The sequence below is a fragment of the Elgaria multicarinata genome, chromosome 2 (genome assembly GCF_023053635.1).
Source record: "Elgaria multicarinata webbii isolate HBS135686 ecotype San Diego chromosome 2, rElgMul1.1.pri, whole genome shotgun sequence".
NCBI lineage: Eukaryota > Metazoa > Chordata > Lepidosauria > Squamata > Anguidae > Elgaria > Elgaria multicarinata.
The window spans coordinates 78,386,683-78,406,678 of NC_086172.1; the positions used below are offsets into that span (position 1 = coordinate 78,386,683).

Below are 19,996 nucleotides of genomic sequence, written 5' to 3' on the forward strand. Positions count from 1 at the left end.
AGCACAGGGAGCCACTGCAAGGGCCAACGAATAACGGAAAGGGACTGCGAATAGCACCAGCTGACACAAAATAAACCAGGCCAGATGATCAAGGGGGAAAGCAACTGACACTCCACCATCACCCAAAACCACCCTTTCAAACTATGTGCGGCGCTTGAATCCTTACGACTTTGGAAGTTGGGTACGGTTGCCAGCAGTCGAACCAGAGATGCTCTCTGTCCCCTTCCAACAGCCTACCCCAATGTGGGTCCCTCCCATATGTTTCAGCCCACATCCTTCAGCATCCCCAGCCCAGCATCGCCAATGGTCAGGGACATGGTCAAAACATCTGGAAGAACCCACACTGGGGAAGGATGCTTTAAAAGTTCAACTTGCAAGAGGTGCAGAAAGAAGCTTTGACCAAAATCAATTGTCCGAAAGTGTTTTGAACTATCAACCCTTTTTTTAGGGAAATGGATTTTGTTTGTTTGTAACAAACATGTAATTTTTTTTAAAAAAGCAATACATTATAACATTCACACTACAGTTCCCACGCTAAATACATGTTAAACCTCTGAGAGATTTTGCTTAGTATGCGAAGTGGAGCATGAACTGACAAAGGGCAACTAATCCCTGGGATGATTCTTTACATCAGCTGCAGCTTCTTGCACATATTGGAGTAGTCGGGTTTGCATTGCACTTCATCTTAAATCTCTTAGAGGATGCACACATATTGTGCCTCTTACCACTTCTGCCTACCTACTTGGTAGTATGGTCCAGCTTGCTATAGCAGGTGGGATAATGGAGAGGGGTATGAGTGGAAGGCACACTGGCGGCATCCTCTCACTGGAGGCTCCAGAGCTTTCAAAAAGAACAGGCAAGATCTCTGGGTTCACTGCAGGTAACTCTAAGATCTGGGCCGGATCTACACTATTGCTTTAAAGCATTTTATAGCAGTTTTATAGCACTTTAAAGCAGTTAAAGCGCTTTATAACTTATAGAGCGCTTTAAAGCAATAGTGTAGATCCGGCCCTGGACTCCCCACCCCACCCCCCACAATGCTCCATGCTTCTCAGTCCCAGGTATAAAGTTACAACACACGCTATGTCACAGCATGACAATTTGAACACAAAGCTACTGTGGGCAGTTAGAAAGCTGCCTCATACCAAATCAGATCACCAAGCGCTGTATTCTGACCAGCAATGGCTCTCCAAGGCTTCCTGGCCTTCCCTGGCGATGCCATGGATGGAACTTGGGAACTTTTGCGTGCAAAGTACATGCTTGGCCACTGAGCTTTGGCCTTTCTCCAAAATGAAGGTGGATGAGCTTGGCTCTAACAAGGCAGACAAAGTCTCGGGGTTTCCTGATACACCTTTCAAGATGTAGGATACAAGCAATAGCAAAGGCTAGATGAACACAGGCAAACGGTGGTCGATGCAATATTAGCAGTACCGCCCCCGCTGCTCTTTTACAGGCCGCTAAGCCAGTGCTCTCGCATGGGCTCACGAACCAGCCAGAGCTTCTCACACAATGTACAATCGCGACCTGCTTCCTAAATTTCACCAGATTGAGCAGAAAGGTGGAGGCAGCGGAAACAAAATTACAGTTCTGTCAGCTGACACTAGATGGGGATATGCATAGTGCTAGATAAGGACAACAGGATCTATAGTTTTGCATTTGTGGCCTTGAAAACCTGGGTCACTGATTGGCTGAGACAATGTGATGGCTCAGAATTTCTGTTGCTCAAGTAATTTGTAGTTCAGCTTCTGTGAGGCAAGAGGAAGGTATCAATTTGGCTAGGATTAAAACCTCACAGGCTAAGGACTGGGAAGCTATGGGGGGACCAAAGACAAGGAAGTTGAAAGAAAAAATTAGTCTAGAGAATGCCCAGAAAAAGAAAACCTGGCAATAGAGTTAGTGGAAAATACAGTTTGAGAAAAAGAGCAGAAGAGACAGAGAACTAGGCAAGGAACTAATCTAAAGAAGCACATTGTGTAAAATGAAGGACTATATGGGTAATATCAATTAAGTCTCCCACTGGTGGAACTGGGAGGGAGATGATTTCCCCTTCCCCCCTGCACCCCCCCTCCCACAAATCTATTCTGTAGATTTTCAGGAAGAGCTGCTAGGAAGGAAGAAGAGCATGTCCCAACATGCAAGCAAGTGATGTTTCCCCCTATGCTATAGGGAGAAGGAGAGAAGAGTCCCAGGGAACTGGTCAAGAGGCAGAGTGCCCAAAGTAAGTGGGATAAAGTAGGCCGTGTCCTGAAAAACAAGGACCTGGTGAAACAATGACTGGTGATGCTGCAGAAAAGAAGAGCCACCTAAAACATTGGACTGGGGTAAAACTATAGCTAGGCCCTAAAATCTAGGCTCTAAATGGCAGAACAGCAGTGCACTATTGACAAGGAAATTCTGCCAGTTGATGCTTCTACTGTCACTGGAGCATTGTGATTAAATGGGTGACGAAAGCTAAGAAAGCACATGTGTAAGAATTCCACATAACGAGTTAAACTAACGGGTAATAGCTAATAGCTATTAATAGTTAATAGCTCCGACTATTGGGCGGTATAGAAATGTAATAAATAAATAAATATTTTTTGTTAGCAGGCATCCAGTTTGTAAGAAATAGGATGGTCCCATTGTTGCTACTTGCTTGGGATTGTGAAAATGAGGGCTTGCCAAGCTTCTGGAAGCATACACGATTGGTAGCTGCTTCTGGCTCTGTGGCGCATGTGTTGCGCAAGCCTGATGAGTAGGACACCCCCCTTGTTCTGTGAGCAACACTCAAGTCCCTTCCTGAGCGGAGTCATGCTAATGCCACATTCTAGTTCAAACCACAAGTTGCTTTTAAGTATGCAAACCAGCTTGTTCCGTAATTTAAATGAAACATGGTAAGAGCCACAGAAATCGCAGCAGGTAGCAGAGTCTAGTTTACATTCTTTGTGACAGACGGACAACCTGAGAGCAAGACAGAAGAAATGGAAGAATGCCACGAAACAGCAATGCTGGTTTCTTAGTTTTATTTAGTAGTTCCTGCTGCCCAGAGCCCCCCTGTGCCTGGTCCCCAGACGGCAGGAGAAAGCCGCTCAAGAGCGGGCACAGCTCTTCCCTTTAGACCCACTGGGTTCAGTTTTAAAAAATAATACACACCTTCCACTCCCCTTTTTGTATATATCTTCAGAGATATAAATAAAATAAATTAAACACGCAGGAGGGGGAAGAGCAGCAGCTCATGATGGGGGGTGGGGAATGCGGGAATGAAAATTATTCATCACACTGCAGCCGGGCTTCAGGTCTCACTGCAAACATCAATGCATCAAGATCCAGGACTCGGCCCTCTCTGTTGCCCTGTCCCAACAAGCCCAAACCATTGCAAGGACAGAGAAAGCAGCGTGCGTAGTTCAGTCTCAGGAAACTTCACACCCATGCTAAGGTGATAAAAATTCCCTCGACATCTTCCTCTCTTCTGTCTTTTTTTTCCCTTTTCGCCATCTTCTCTATCTGCTGCTCCTCCTCTTCTCCGCCCCACCTCCCTCTGTGCTGTATAAAACATTTCCTCAGAAAAGGATGAGGATATAAAGCAATTTTAAAAAAATCTTACAGGAAATAATACCGGAGGATGGAACCATGTGAGTCCCAGGAAATGCAGAAGGTGCTGTCTTCTCACATCCAGCCGGACCCTGACAGGAAAGGGGCGAAGCATGGACCCCCCCCCTCCCGCCCCCCGAGAGGTTAAAAATACAATGACGGCAAGGACAGTTAGGCTGGGTTGTGTGAGGCCTGAGGGAGGCTGAGGGGCCCCTTGCTGGCAAGCTGGGATGCTACTTCTCCGTCAGGGAGAGCTGGAGGATGCGCTGCAGCTCCTCGTCTTCCTCGCGGTGCTGGCGCTCCCGCTCCTCCTGCTCCCTCGAGGACAGCTCCATGGCCAAACGCAGCTGCTCGTCAAAGCTGGGGTAAGGGGGAGGCAGGGCGGAGGAGCCCCCCCCATTGGTGCTGAGGACTGGGCTGTCCTCAGGAGGAGGGGCTACATTGCTGCCTCCTGACTCCACGGTGCCCAGGCCTGGCCCCGCCTGAAGGAACATGCTCTCTTGGATAGCCCTGAGAGGACAGAAGGGGAGAGCGAGGGACACGCATTAGCAACAGGGCGGCCAGATGCTGCTCGGTCACACTTCACAGGCTTGCGCCATCCAATCTTGCCCTCACTTCCTTCAAACAGGTCCACCCACCGCCCACCACCACCCTCACTCTGCTATTCTCATCACCCTGCCCAATCTGGGCTGGGCCCTTTCCCACACCACTGCTCAGAGCCTGCTGGTTGCAGGTAAAAAATAAAGTGTGTCAGCCTCTGGTTTGACCTGGATGAAGCGCTGTTTTGCAGGGAAAATCCCAAAGTGGCTGCGGGTTGGCAGCTGCGTCGTATAACCGATGCAGCGCCACTGCACAGCAACATATAGAGAGTCCCCTGCTCCCACTTGGCTCCACCTTGGGCTCTCTACTAATAGCCATCCCCATGTCCTCCAACATTTCACAGGTAAAAATAGGGATCCTCCTGTGTACTTGTAATACCCTTGTGGGCGCACTAAATATCCGTAGAGAGGACCCACCCACACCAAGTAAGCAAACACTAACACCGTCCTGAAGGCTCTTCAGTATTGCACTTTTGTTCATTATGCCACTGCCTGTCTTCTAAATTGGGGTGTGTTTCATTATACTGAAAACAGCATTTAGGGTGCTTCACACTGGTTTTGTTTGCATTTGTTATAAACAAAACCAGTGAGCCCCCGTCTTCTCCCCATCTCCCAAAGCCCCCCACCCATCAGAGAATGGTTTCATACATCTCTCCCTGTGCATGCAGAAAAGGGGTAAAAGAACTCCAGTGGCTGGAGGAAGAGACTTCAGTGTCCTGCATAGTTCTTTGTCTCTCCCCATGGCCAGCAGAAGGTATTGTGCAAACTAATATGCAAATTAGCCTCATCTACATAATGATATAGCAGAGGTGGGCAACCTGCAGCCAGAGGGCTGCATGGGGCCTTCAACCTTATTTTATGTTGGCCCCAGTGACCTTCACTGATGTCCCCAGTTCTTTCCCACTCTAGCTGCTGCAGAGAGCTTCAGCTATGTATATTAGCGGTATAATAAATAAATAAATAAATAAATAAATAAATAAATAAATAAATAAAGAGAGGGACTAGGAGTGCTACCAGTCATGTGTGTCAGACTAACACTCACCGTTCCAGCTGTAGTTCTTCATCATAGGATGGTGGATTGGATCCTGGCCGTGTGTTGGTCAGCGCTTCCCATATGGTGACCTGGGGTAATGTAAAAGAATGAACACACTAACATTTGGCACGTAGAAGGCAGTATCAAATGCAACACCAATGCTAGCCTAAATTACACTGTGCTACTGTAAGCGACTGCTAGCGCAAATAGCATTAGGTGGTGCGACAGGTTTCCCTGGAAAACCCATTGTGTCAGCCACCGCTATTGGTGCTGGCTAGAGGTCGCTTACAGTAGAACAGTGTACATACATGTTAGCGCTAGTGTTGCATTGGATACTGCCCAGACAGATGACTGGTGTGTGTTCTTGTAGTAGCTAATTTGAGGCTTGGACTTGGGGTGATGCATTTGTCCCTTAGTTGAGACATGGACATGTTGGGTAGCATGGGGCATGCCATCAGAGTTTAGCCTCAGATCCCTCCCCACAGCACTCTTCTAAAAGGAATTAAAAGGCATTAATAAGATTAAGGTTTGCAAAGCTCTCAGTGCTACATCTATAAATGACAGCCAAGAATGATGTCCACTGAGTGTCAACCCCTGGGACCTGGTTTTCTTTGTCCCCCGATTCAACCTCCACTTGCTTCCCACACAGCCTCTCTGGGCTAGCACCCCTGGTGCTAAGTGGGCCTGAAGCCTCCCCCAACACAGGCCAGTTGCTGCCCTCCCCTATCACCTGGTCCGTCTCTGTGCCAGCATCCAGGAGGCTCTGCTGAATGGCAAACTGGAGTAAGTCATCATCCTCGTCCCTCATGGGCTCGGTACGGCCTGCGCCCAGCATCGTGTAGCCTTGGGGCACCTCGAATACTGATGGGTCCACCTCGCAGGGGAAAGGGTACACTAAGGCCAAGGAGAAAAAGGCAGGACAGTGGTTAGTTAGCTTGCTGGTCAGGGACTAAGAACATCAGAAGAGCTGTGCTGGATCAGACCAAAGGCCTATCTAGTCCAACATTCCTTTGGCACAAAGACCAACCCAATGACTATGAGAGGCCCACAGGCAGGACATGAAGGCAACAGCACCCTCCTGCTTGCGTTCCCCAGCAAAGGGTCCCAAGAGACATACTGCCTCTGATGGAGCAGAGGAGCTACCAGTCGTGTGTGTCATCACATCTCGGAGCCATCACAACTCGGAGCCAAAGACAGCCTTGTCCTCCGTGGATCTGCCTGATCCCCACCACCTCTGCTCCTACCTTTGGTGTTGTTGGCTGCCTCTGCCCCAGCACTCGGCTCCTCGGTGCTCTCTGGGGTGGGTGGCGGAGTGCAGATCCGCACTGAGCTCAGTGGCTCGTCGCAGCCACACAAGTTACTAAATGTGATCCGGGCATTCAGCACGTGGAAGAGGGGGATCTCTGAAAATGAGATGGGGGCGGGGATATAAAGAGAAAGGAGGAGGGGTTGAAAGGATGGAGACTGGAAAAAACCCCGCCCCTATATTTAGCCTCTCACTGATTTGCCACTTGACCTGCCAGGACCTTTTCCATAAGCCCATAGGAGGAGTTGGATGCCACATCAGACCAAAGGCTTATCTAGTCCAGCGTTCAGTTTGCACAGCGGCCGGCCAAAGGTCCATGAGAAGCCCACATGAGCACAATAGCACTGTCCTGCTCATGTTCCCCAGCATTGCCATACAGAGGCATCCTGCCTTTGACACTACCAAAGGTACTATATATAGCTGTCATGGCCTGTAGCCATGGATCCCTTCACCACAAGAAAGGCTGACAGCCCCCCCCCCCCCGCCCCACCCACCACCCCCTTCACCCCCTGCCTTCCTCTCAATGTAAATGGCCCCTCCTAGTGTGTCGGTAGTCAGTTTTGTCTCTTGATCCTGGACTACCGCTGCTACCTAGCATCATTCCTCTCCGCCTCCCCACTCTCAGCCAGCCGTGCTTTGCATCTCTCACCGATTTTGACAGGGAAGCCAGGAGGTAACTTGAGGGTGATGAAGTCACGCAACTTGGCAAAGTGGGCGTTGCTGATGGCCATCAGGTCAATGATGGGTGTCACCTGCTCCACCAGGGAGAGGGGATGGTTCTCGCAGAGCCACAACGTGGCCTTGAACCTAGCAAAGAAGGGGGGGGGTCAGACTCCCTAGGAACCCATGCAACACCCTCCCTCCTCACCTTAGTGCCCAAAGAGACAGGGCCTGCAACTCACCTACATGGGGGAATACCCGCTAAGCCACACTCCCATTTCCCCCATCTTTTTCTCTTACTTCCCCATGAAAAGGTCTTGCCCTGAGGAATGGCCCTCATAAGAACATCCTGTTCTGTTTCTGCCACCCCATCCATGCTGCGCACACTCTTCCCTTCTGCCCCCTCGCCACTCACCTCTGCACCTTGTTGGACATCTCGATAGGGCGGCCGATATTACGGGACTCCAAGTTGAAGTTGGGGTCAAAGTATTCCTCGGGGGTGATGGACGTTGGGTTGGTGGGGCTGGCGGACTGCAGCACAGGGGCCTGCAAGAGTGGGGAACGCGTGATCTTACGCAAAGGATTTGGGGATGAACTAGGAAGCACCCCCTCTCTGCCCCCCCCCCGCAGCCCCTTCTCCCTGCTCCATCCTTTGCTCCTCTGGATACCCCCCTCCCCATCTCATTCACACTCCTGCGCAAGTATGTGGCTGGGCCCCATCCCCTTTCCCCACCTAGGGAAGGAATCTGGGCCTTGCCACTCACCCCATTCTGCGCAGCGTGCTGCTGGGCGATTCCCAGGAAGGACTGGAACGGAGTCTTGGAACCTGAGCGGCGATGAGAGGGCACAACCCAAGAGAATAAGTCCCACGCTCCTTTCCAGAGCAACCCTTCCCTCCACCTTAATACTACTGATCTGACATTTAGATTTTAAAAGGTTAGGCTGAGAGGCAGAGTTTCTCCGCACAAGACTAAAATCCAGCATCCTTAATGAGGCTTCTGCTTCCAGATTCCTTGTGGGATTAAGATTGCCTCCTTTATACATGGCTTTTTCCAGGGGTTTTCTTTCTGGGCAAGTTCTATAGGTTTCATTAGATAAGCACTAGATGGTGCTGTGGTATAGCTGCGATATAGCAGGATTCTTTCCCCCATTGAATAATGACCCTAAAATGGCCAGAAAGCACAGGAGGGTTGATGATGTTGTGGAAAATTTTGGCAGATGTCATTTGTACGCATGCAGCACCTGGTGAAATTCCCTCTGCATCACAACCATTAAAGCTGTAGGAGTGACCAGATACAAAAGAGGGCAGGGCTCCTGCAGCTTTAACTTTTGTGATGAAGAGGGAATTTCACCAGGTGCTGCATGCATACACATGACACCTGCTGAAATTCTCTTTTCAATGCAACTGTTAAAGATACAGAAGCCCTGACCTCCTTTCCATAGTGTACATAGGCATATTGTCTCTGACACTGGAGGTAGCGCATAAGCCTCAGGACTAATAGTCATTGATAAAATTTCTCTTCCACGAATTTAAATAATCCCCTTTTAAAGCCATCCAAATTGGTGGATATCACTACATCTTGTGGCATATTCCATAGTTTAATGTAGTTAAACCTCTCAGGCCTGAATTCCATAGTTCAATGTAGTTAAACCTCTCAGGCCTGAATTCCATAGCTTAATGTAGTTAAACCTCTCAGGCCTGAATTCCATAGCTTAATGTAGTTAAACCTCTCAGGCCTGAATTCCATAGCTTAATGTAGTTAAACCTCTCAGGCCTGAATTCCATAGCTTAATGTAGTTTTAACCTCTCAGGCCTGAATTCCATAGTTTAATGTAGTTTTAACCTCTCAGGTCTGAATTCCATATTTTAATGTAGTTTAACCTCACAGCAATTTTCAAAAGGCTGGGTAGGAAGGGAGTAGCTGTTTCTCAAATTTTGCAGCACCTTTTGAAACTGAAAAGATTTTTTAAACTTCAGAGTAGTCTCCACACTACTCCAAGATTGGGTTTAGTATACCAGTACCTAAAAGGCCCTCCCTGCTCCCCTGTTTCCACTTTGCCTCTTTACAAATGTTCATCCCGTGCCTGAAGAAACTGGGCCTATGGCAAAGCCTATTTCTACACAGAATGGTGCTTTTAGAAGCGCCCTGAGAACTGAGGGGGGCATATTCCATGTCAAGACTAATGAGGACAAGTCCTGTGAATTCAGTGGGCAGCAACCACCAATTAGTGAGCATAACACACAAGTGAGTGGAGTTTTCTAGGGCAGTCATTTGCAGCATGAGCGGTCATTGGATGAGTCATCAGTGAGTCACCACTGGAAGTGGCTCAAGTATGTTTTACCTTTGTTGCGCGTTTTGTCCTGGTCTGACAGGTGCTCAGTACGGGTTTTGGTGACAAGCTCCACGTTGCTGGCACTGTAAACCTGGAAAAACACAAAGGCCGTTGGTATCGCTTGATCCCACTTCACACAAGCCCCCACTTCATGGAAGCAGGGAAGCAAAGCTAAATCTAGCTCCATGGAGGCCTGATACTCATGCTGGGAAATTATGCACACACAAAGGACATGGGGAGGAGCTGAGGAGAGTTGTACCTTGGCTTCGTAGCCGCTGATGTTCTCCATTTTCTCTGAGCGCCAGCCCCAGATGCCGGACTTGTTCCTGCGGAGAGGAAAACCCCTAAGTCATAGAATCATAGAACAGTAGCGTTGGAAGGGGCCTATAAGTATGATAGAGTCCTTGGCTGACCCCTCAGATGCTGCCTCCTCTTTCAGCCTAAAGACATCAATTTCTTCAAATGTCACCTTCTCACTCACATACAGTACACCTTCTTCCACCCACTTCTTCAATCCTGCCTTTGGAAGACCATGATTAGGAAGCAGAAAGTGGCAGTCTCTGGATCAAATCTTGTCCTCACAGAGGAGATGTTCAACCTTCCAGTTACCAAACCAAAGGCAAAAAGAGGGGCGTGGAGACTCGGTGTTTGTGGTAACAGTCAGAAGAGCATTTCACTGGCAGCGGTGGGGACCTTGGCCCATTTGTCCTCTGGCAAACTCGGTGCTACCCAAGGAGCTGGACACTTACTTCTTCCCCATTTGGGCCCTTCATCATGTGCCATAAGAACATAAGAAGAGTCCTGCAGGATGCGACCAAAGGCCTATCTAGTCCAGCATCCTGTTTCTCACAATAGCCAGCCAGATGCATCTGGGAAGCCTGGAGGCAGGGCATGAGCACAACATCCCACTCCTGTTATTGTTGCCCAGCAAACATGTATTACAGGGCATGCTGCCCTGGACACGGCTGACCTATGGTGTTCCTCTGCCTGAAGCAAGGGATTAAGTGGAGCACAGCCCTGTTCCACTTGGACACTGGTGACTCCTCCTCCACCACACCTGAGAGCAGCAGGGTGGTACAGGAGGCGCAGGCCAGTTCAGGCGGCACATCCAGGGAGCTCAAGAGGAATGGCAAGTGGAATACCTTCCCCCAGCCTCTGCTGCCTGAGGCCACTGCTTCACTAAGACTAACAGGAGGCCCGCCCTGGTCTCGGATACTGGTGGTAGCACATAGCCAAATGGCTAGTAGAAACGGTTAGTGCCAGCACATGCTCCCCATATTCCCAGAGGTCACCCGCCTGCCCTGGCACCGCTCACCGCTCAAAGGCAATGTTCTTGGTATCCAGGTGGGTGGAGACGATGGGGGAGGTGAGCCGGCTGGCCACGTGCTCCTCGGAAGGCTGCATGGCAGCCAGCATCAGCTCAGGCTCGTGCAAGGCTAGCGACAGCGTTTCGGTGTACACCACCTGCTTGTCGTGGTCGACCTCCATCACCACTGCATTCTCATCTGGCCAAGAGGGGAAGGTGAAAGAAAAAAGAAAGAAAGGAAAGAAAGAAACGAAGAGGATAGAAGAGCAACACAAAAAGAGCAGCAGTCAGTCTCAAAGCCCCACATCTCACCAAGCGCACCCCAACCTCTCCAACCCCACACCCCCTGCAGCCCCCCTGGGAAAGGGAATGTTCTGACCTTCGCCTTTAAAGATGTAGCTGCGCCGGCCCCGCTGCCAGGTCATGTGCTCAAAGCCCAGTAAGGTTGTGTCGACCCGCAGGTTTTCGCCACGCTTCCACACCCGGTACACGTCACTTGGGCAGATTTTGGAGACCAGGGGCACTGGGAACGGGGAGGAGAGAGTCAGCGGGGGGGGGGGGGGGGGAAGAAGGTTTATGGCAGGATTCTCCAACCTGGGGCCCTCCGGGGTGTTGGACTGCACTCCCATCATTCAATATAAATGGATATTGTTGTTTTTATGCTTTTGATGGTTTTCAGTTTTGTATATTTGTTTTTAATGTTCATTGTTTTTAACCTTTGTAAACTACCCAGAGTGCTTCGGCTATGGAATGGTATATAAATGTAATAAATAGATAAAATAAACCCTAGGGAATTATGGGGAGTTGCAATCCAACACATCCGGAGGGCACCAGGTTGGGGAAAGCTGATTTATGGTAGCCTTTTCCTCATGTGGCACAGAGTGGTAAGCAGCAGTTACTGCAGCCGAAACTCTCCCCACGGCCGGCCCAGGTCGACTCAGCCTTCCATCCTTCCGAGGTCGGTAAAATGAGTACCCAGCTAGCTGGGGGAAAGGTAACTGCGACTGGGGAAGGCAATGGCAAACCACCCTGCTACAAAGTCTGCCAAGAAAACGTCAGCGAAAGCAGGCGTCCCTCTAGGAGTCAGTAATGACTCAAGTGCTTTGCACGAGAAGTTCCTTTCCTTTCCTTATTTGCCACATTTGTACTCCACCCTTCCTCCAAGGAGGCATTGTAGCCTCCGTGAGCTAGGTTAAGAGGAGAGCCAAGCGTTTCCCATCACTGAGAGGGACTCCTTTCCCATCTGGCTGGGCCCCTCCCATTCCTTCAGAGTGTCACCTCCAATCTTTGGAGCACTGCTTTGATGTCATGTGGCAGATACACCACTGCACAGACTCTGCTCCTAGATGAAGAGGAAGAAGGGGGCATCCAGGTTTTATAGACCAGGTGATGGTCTACAAAAGACAGGTTGTGCTATGCCAGTGATGTGCAACTGGCAGTCGGTGGGTCAAATCTGGTCCAAGGAGCACAGAGCAGTCAGGTTTTCTTTCACTCTTGAAGGGGACCTCATTCTCCAAGCCAACACCTCCTTTGCTGGACAGTCTTCTCCCATTGTCTGCTCTGTCTTTTCTGAGCTTCTCCCCTCCTCTCCCAGAAAGTGGATTCCAGGCACCGACTTACCCCAGCTGGTAAATTCCCACTTCATCTCCACATAAAAATCAGGAGCCTGAGGAGACAGAAAACCAGAAGTGAGGGGACAGATCAGCTAGGCTGATCACATGGAAAGGAGGACAGGGCTCCTGTATCTTTAACAGTTGAATTGAAAAGAGAATTTCAGCAGGTGTCATTTGTATGCATGCAGCACCTGGTGAAATTCCCTCTTCATCACAACAGTTAGAGCTGCAGGAGCCCTGCCCTCCTTTTCACATGGTGACCCTAGATCAGTGCATATGAAATAAGAGACGGGAACAGCAAATCCTTGCTCTCTAGAGGGGAGGGGAGTTTGCCACGTGAGGGGATACGGCCACAGCACTGCTAAAGTCATGCTCTGCCAATGGGAGATGCATTGTTCCATTAGATTTAACTAGAAAGCCCAGGAGTATTTTCAAGCATCCCAAAAGAATGAGGGTTAAAAGGACAGGGCCGATGTTTCTGGGATTCACAGCAATGACTTCTTCTGTCCTCCTGAAATTGAGCCGTTCAAATGCATCCTCCTCCAAACCCTTCTGCAGGGGAGTACGAGAGGGACGACGGGATGGTTCCACGCCCACACTGAGCAAAGAAGTATGGGATTGAATGCTGACGCAGTCTGTGGGAGAAGAAACTAGAGCAAGGGTGCAGAACTTCAAGCTCAGGGGCTAAATGTAGCTAAAACACAGCCCCTTCCCCCAGCCCCAATCCTGTTCCCCTGATCACGGAGGGTGGTTTTCCAGTTTTGTGCAGCTTCCCCCCCCCAACCCCATTCTAAATGGTCAGAGTGCCTCTCCTAAGAGTTACTGGCAGTAAGAGCGCTAAGCTACAACATGATGGTAGCGTTGGGTATTTTGACCGCACCCGCTTTCGTATGTGGCTCCACACATCAATGGAATGTGGACTCCCTAAACAACTCTGAAATGCAACTTGGCCTCAGGCCGAAAGAGGTTCTGCATCCTGATCTAGTGAGTTTATTCTTCTGAAATGCAACTGCAGCCAGGACTTTGGGGGTGGGGGGAGAGAAGAACTGTCCACTAAGATGGACAGCAGGCCTTTCTCTCTCCCTCTCTCAACTTTTGGCAGGGCCTCTGGCAGGAGTCCAGGATGGGCATCCCTGTAATAAAATATGCAGACACTGGAGGGGGATGGAAAACACTCAGGGGGTGACATCACTTGGAAGGCCATGATACGTACTCTGCGTAGTTTATTGAGCAATTCTGGGATGCCGGCTAGGCGCTGTGTGGCGCGCTGGTAATCACGATACTGGAGCACGAGCTGCACCATCTCTGGGTCCCCGGTGCTCACGGCCTCCTGCAGAACTAGAGGGCATGGACAAAGGCGCAGAGGAACCATCAGTGCCTGGTTTTGGAGATCCATTCCCAGTCCCCTTCATGCCCCTTGCCCTGCCTCTAAGTCTAGCCCACTTTCTCCTCTAGCCTCACTCCTGAGACAGCCTACTGATCTGCCAAAAGGGCACGTCTGATTGCCAAGGGCACAGGTACCGTGCTAGTTGGTGCTCAGGGCCCAGCGAAACATCTGCCACGCTAGGCAGACAAAGCAGGCCTCTGGGAAGCAAAGCCAAAAAGATCAGGATATGTACGCCGTACAAAACTGCAGGGAATGAGGGAGCATAAACTTCCATCTGCAAAGTAGACAGATGGTTACTGGAATGGAACCATTATTAGGTCCTGGACCCCACTCCTCACCACCACAGCCCGGAGGTCTCAAACCTTTGTTTCTCAACGGCTTGGCTTTCCCCTGCTCAACTCTCAAAGCAAGTCCTTCCAGTGAAGGCTGGTGTCTCCAATGTCACTGGGGAGGCGAATCCGCTCCAGGTTTCAGTCGGAACCAGTCAGAACTCTAAAGGAGCTATTCAAGGTTCTCTGCACCTTGGATAGCTTCTTTAGAGTTCTAACTGGTTCTAAGTAAAAAAAATGGAGCAGATTCACTGCCACTCTGACATTGGAGCCCCCAGGCTCCACTTACTACTTCCAAATTTCTGCTCTCCCTCCTTGCCTAAGATGTAAAGAGTTGCTTAATTCCAAAGATGATAAGCAGTCCTAAGCCTACGTTGTCAATTTTGACAGGAAGCAGTTCTCCAAGGCTTCAAGCCAAGCTCTTTCACAGCCGCGTGACCCCAATGCCCTTTCAATAGGGGAGCCTGGGGGTCGATCCTGGGACCTTCTGCATGCAGTCGGGGCCCTTGAGCACTGTACCTGTCCAGCCATTGGCATTCTCCTGGCCCACAGCGGCACTGTGTCGCAGCAGCACCCGGGCAGATTCCAAGTTCCCCAGGGACACGGCCAGCTCCAGTGGTGTTCGGCCACGGGGGTCCAACATTTCAATATCATGCTGCAAGGGAACCACAGGATTAACGATCTGGATGGAGAATCCTCCTCAGGAGAGGCAGGGATGGGGTTTCATCTGAATTGGGGCTCAGCCCCTGGAATTTGTTTTCCATGCTAGGACGCAGACGTGTGGACTGGGCTTTCAACACCATCCCTCTTGCTAAAGATGACCATTCAGCAAGCACTGTCCCCAGATACTGCTGTTTTTGTTCTACAAGGACATCCAGGATTCTAGGATAGAATTCTCATATGCGACAGAGACTGATCCGACCCAAGGGACCGTGACATATTCATATCCAGTGGCTGGAGAACAAACAGCCCATCTCTGTGCTTAATCCAGCCTTCCCCAACCTGGTGCCCTCCAGATGCGTCGGAATGCAACTCCCATCATCCCCAGCCATCATGGCCATTGGGAGGGCATGTGGTTGGGGAAGGCTAGCATGATCTAATTTACTGCATACTGAGACTGGGTGCCAGAATCGATTTCAATATAAGCCTATATTGTTGTTTGGCCCTGAAAGACACTCCCTCCGTAGTGGCCGTGCTTCTTCCTCCCAGGGCTTCACTGGAAGTAACACCCCCACCCCCCAGCAATAGCCTCTGACCCCACATTATGGAAGGGGGCAGGCCTAGCCCTGCCACGTGCTGAAATGAATCTGGCTTGTTTCCCACTGTAGGACGTGTGCACTTGAGCGCTGTAGTACACGATTACACTGCCTCTAATTTAAAAAGACTATGGATCAAACAGCGAGAAAAATTGTTTTTGACGGATGAATAATTAGGAGAAGGGGCTATGGTGCCTCCTGCTGATGTCATAGGCATCTTCTCGATGCTGAGGGCCATGCAACTGCTAAGAACACTGGGGGCAGGAAGCAGCAGGAATCCAAGAGCCAATTTATGATTTCATTTCCTCTCATTTGTTACATCTCTATACTGCTCAATAACCAAAGGTGCCGGTTACCAGCAATTCGCCAACAATTGCTGGAGTAAAGTCACAGAATCATAGACTTGGGTGGGACACTGGAAGTCATCTAGTCCACCCTCTCTGTTCAATGCAAGATTTGCAACGTCCAGCCCCTGCATAAATACCTACAGTAAAGGAGAGCCTACCATCTCCTTGGGCAATCTTCTCCATGGTCAAGCAACTCATACCATTAGGAAGTTTCCCCTAACGTTTAGATGACATCTACTTCCTCGCAATTTCCACCTGCCAACTCTAGTCCTACCCTTTGGAGAACAGAGAACAAGTATGATCCACCTTCTGTGTGACAGCCCTTCCGATATTTGAAGACTGCTACCATGTGTCTCCTCAATCTTCTCATCTCCACTCAGCTCTTCCACCCTGGTTGGTTCCAATTCTCGCTGTGTAGTGATGGGTCCAGAGTTCTCCTAACAGAACTACCTTGTCTGAAGTAGCCCAGAGTCTGTTCTAACCTACATTAGCTGGACCATTTTATCTGCACCTGCAAACTAGCTGTCCACAAGAGTATATGTGACCACAGGCAGAATGACAATCCCTTTGCCACCAAATTACCCTAAGAAAATAAGAAGAGCCCTGCTGGATCAGACCAAAGGCCTATCTAGTCTAGCATGCTCGTCAATCACATGCCCCAATGGGAAGCCCACAAGCAGGTCATCTTCTGCTCATGTTCTCCAGCAACTGGCATACAGAGGCATACCCCACATTTAAGATTTGTGGCACGGTTTCAGGACAGGCAATAATCCCCAGAACTCTTTGTATAACAAAACTCTAAGACCTCCCAGCTAGGATGAACACCTTCTTATCTATTTCTACGCTTATTGCTTCCCACATCTTATCAAGGAAAGCTACCAAGTAGTTTTATGTAGCCTATCACATAGGGCAGGGGTGGGCAGAAGGTAGATCTGGATCTCTGGGTGATCTGCAGTAGATCAGTCAGGGTTTTTGACTCCCACTTATTTAATAAAGGCAGCAAGAAAATGACTCCCCGTGTTCCCTAAATTATGCTGCCGTAGTGAAGAAAGCTTGGGAAGTGGAATTTTATGTAGAATAACAGTGAGCTCAATTCACTGATGGTACTCAGAACAAACCCCTGGACCCAGAATTCTTTAATGTTAAGACTATGTCTTTTGTACAAGGACCCGGTTGGTGGATCGTGGGGCTGTAGTAAAAAAGAAAGAAGATCCTGCAGGCCTGAAATCTGCCCAGTCCTGACATAGGAAGTATGTAGTGGTGGCTGGTGCCTCCAAAATGAGGGGAAGCTACCAGTCTCATCCACTTTGCCAGACCACTCCCTTCCCTTAGCTTCATCTACTCAAAACTCTTCCTATTTGTCTCACCCCTGCTGTGCCCCTGGAGAAGCCATGACGTTCGGGGCCTTCAAATTCAAAGTCAGTGTGGCTTTGAATTGCATCTGCTGGAGACAAACAAGAAGGGAAGATGTTGGCTGCCCTCATACCCTCCTTGCAAATTTTCCAGAGGCATTTGACTGGCCGCTGTTGGAAGAATAATTCTGGACTAGATGGAGACGTGTGACTTGTCCAAGACCACAAACAGAGTACAAGAAAAAAGGTGGGATTTGAGCTCCAAATACAAGACTACTTCTTGGACCTCATATTTGCTGCTGCAACATCCACCTGACCTGACCCAACACCGACGGCAGTGCCCTGGCATGTCGTACTAGCAATGGTTCCTCTTCCCGACCCTGCAAGGACCTCTCGTGTTTTTAGAGGCAAAAGAGAAACAAACTCAGCCTTGTAAAAAAAATGCTGCACACATTTATCTCTTCACACAATGCATGATGAATTTACAGAATTCACTATTGCAAGGTCTGGTGATGGCCACCAGCTTAGATTATTTTTTAAAAAAAAGGAATAGACAAATTCACGAAGAATAGGACTATCAACAGCTACTAGCTAGAATAAGCGAAGCTAAATGAAGTGTTCAAAGGCAGTATACCTCTGTGTATAAAATGCTAGGGACAAACAATAGGAGAAGGCCATCATTTCCAGAGGCATCTGGCTGGACAGACCCCCCCTACTCAAATTCTTTCCCCCCCACCCCAAGAACCTCTGAAAATTCATCTCCTCAGATGCTCCCAAATTCATCCAAAAGGCGGGATCCCCATTTTCTGAATCACCATCTACCTTCTCCTCCAGTCCTCTTTAACCCATGTGGCCTGTTCCCCATTTCTCTCAGTTCTGAATCAGTTGCTGTGCAAAACTCTCTCCATAATACCCCTGTTCCTTGGGCTCCCCCTCCTGGTGGAAGAACAAACAGGGAACATTTAGCACGTGCAGTTATTGTCTAACCAACAGCCCCTCACCTGGACCACATTAGTCAGCCTGCATCTACCACTCACCCCTCCACCACCTTTTCCTAGCATCAGAGCCTGTCCAGTGCTCAATGCTAGTCTATAGGGCCAGGCAAGAAGTTGAAATCTGGAAGTCATTTTTTTGTGCTGGTGCAACAGTGTACGAGAACTGGCACCAGCCTGAATACTCAAATAATCAATTTTAAGAGAGAGAGAGAGAGAGAGAGACCCTGTGGTCATACACATGCACACTGAGCTTTAAGGATTATAATTTATTTCCCCTTTTTCCAAAATGGTGGCTATCCATGCACTAAATAAGAAACCACCAATGGGGAAACAATTTAGGCCTCAGTGCCAGAGGATTATGGTAGGTTGACCTCCCGAACTGAGTGTGTGACTCCTTGGCATGGCTTGCCCTCATGCGCCCGAATCTGGTTTCTGGACGCTGCAGAGTAGAGAATGAAGGAGTGTCGGGTTGTGGGATTCTGAACAGATGGGCTTAAAGGGAGACTATGATTTTCTTGGAAGTTTGTACTGCCAAGTTGGGTGAGGAATGATGAGGCTGGGGATTCCCAACCCAAGAGAAGCACGCTGTTCATCTATGCAACTGTTCTGCAACCTGCTATTTGGGCTGGGGTGAGGAAGGGCAGTTTAGAGGTATAGGAAAAGTAAAGGAGAGGATGGGTCAGGAATACAATGAGGTTAGGGGAAAGAATGATGGTGCCACCCCAAATGGGGTCAAGAGATCTTCCTCGGCCAATTTCCACACCAGTGTGTGTGTGTGTGTGTGTGTGTTGCCAGGAAGGGGGAATTCACTGGAAGAGGTGGGACCAATAGGATGCCGGTGAAACCTAGGTTCGAAGTAGCCATCTCAGGATTAGTGTCAGCTACAGGGCCTTGTTCATTACCCCGTCCAGTGCCACCAGGGGTACTGGCAGGGGAAACCAAACGCCGGGAGCATCTTAGAAGGCTCCCGCATCACCTCCCCCTCCCCCTGCACATCTCCAGCACCGGCTGTAAGGCGCTCTATGGGGTGGACCGGGATGACGGGACAAGAAAGGAGGTCCTCCGGCTGAGCGAGGAGGAGAGTGGAGTCTAGATGGCCTCCCCCATACCTGTCCCTTGCGCAGCTCGCTGTCCAGCGCCTGGTGCCGGTTGTGCCAGACGAGCAGGTGCAGAGGGAAGGCGTCTGCGATGCGGGCCATCCCGTCACCATGTCCCCGCGCCCGGCCGGGTTTCTGCTCCGATCCCTCTCTGCCCGAGGCCTTTCCAGGTAGCGGCGGTTAAGCCAGCGGCTCCCGTCCTGCTCGGCTCTGCGCTGGGCCCCGCTGCGGCGGCGGCGGCGGCGGCGGCGGATGCGCTCCCGGGAGGAGAGGCAGGCAGAGAGGGAAGAAGGAAGGAAGGAAGGAGCGAGGGAGGGGGCGAGGGAGGGGCGCACGCGCGGCCTGGCCGGGGTTCGCTGCGGCTCCCGGGGCCGAGCCAGAGCCAGAGAGCGGCGGGCCGGGAAGAAGGGGCGGGCCTGCGGGGAGCAGGGAGGAGACAGCAGCAGGGGCGCGGAAACCTGGCCCAGCCCTGGCACTTTTCAGGCCTGGATCTCAGCTCCAGCCCACGCGAGAGGGCCACACGGAGGGTTTGGGCAGGCAACGTCCCTTGCGTCACTGCTGCCACCAGGCGGGATCAGAGCCGCGCAGGAGCTTGCGGTCCTTTGCAGTTCAGCTCCTCCATCAGGTGTCAGTGCAGACCGGGGTCGGGGGTACAAAATTGCTCGGGGGCGCCCATGGCTTTCTTTTGGCCTTGCAGCTCTATCAGTGTTGGCACAAGAGAAAGTGAGCTACCGGGCTGGGCGGGTTCCGCTTGCTTTCTGTGGCAAGGCAGGCGTAGACCCTTCTGCCATTGGCGCCATCCGTAGCCCCGC

At 50.4% G+C, this 19,996-nt stretch overlaps 1 protein-coding gene across 1 annotated transcript; it reads right to left on the minus strand.

Moving 5' to 3' along the window:
* Window positions 1-2,985: 2,985 nt before the first annotated feature.
* On the minus strand, window positions 2,986-19,589 carry ANKRD13D (ankyrin repeat domain 13D). The gene is made up of 15 exons (XM_063116860.1): window positions 19,197-19,589; window positions 14,657-14,792; window positions 13,635-13,759; window positions 12,429-12,474; window positions 11,188-11,331; window positions 10,818-11,007; window positions 9,762-9,828; window positions 9,512-9,593; window positions 7,933-7,994; window positions 7,584-7,714; window positions 7,158-7,315; window positions 6,447-6,605; window positions 5,933-6,096; window positions 5,212-5,291; window positions 2,986-4,080 (listed from the first exon to the last, which is right to left on the minus strand). The coding sequence occupies exons 1-15, from the start codon at window positions 19,284-19,286 to the stop codon at window positions 3,804-3,806; spliced, it is 1,911 nt and encodes a 636-aa protein (XP_062972930.1). The 5' UTR covers window positions 19,287-19,589; the 3' UTR covers window positions 2,986-3,803.
* Between the last annotated feature and the right edge of the window lie 407 nt (window positions 19,590-19,996).

Excerpts from the sequence above, each read along its gene's own strand:
- ANKRD13D (XM_063116860.1), bottom strand. The coding sequence starts at position 19,286 with ATGGCCCGCATCGCAGACGCCTTCCCTCTGCACCTGCTCGTCTGGCAC. Across the intron at positions 14,793-19,196 it reads GCGAGCTGCGCAAGGGACAG|CATGATATTGAAATGTTGGA; the intron begins GTATGGGGGAGG and ends GTTCCCTTGCAG. Across the intron at positions 9,594-9,761 it reads TCAGCGGCTACGAAGCCAAG|GTTTACAGTGCCAGCAACGT; the intron begins GTACAACTCTCC and ends GTGTTTTTCCAG.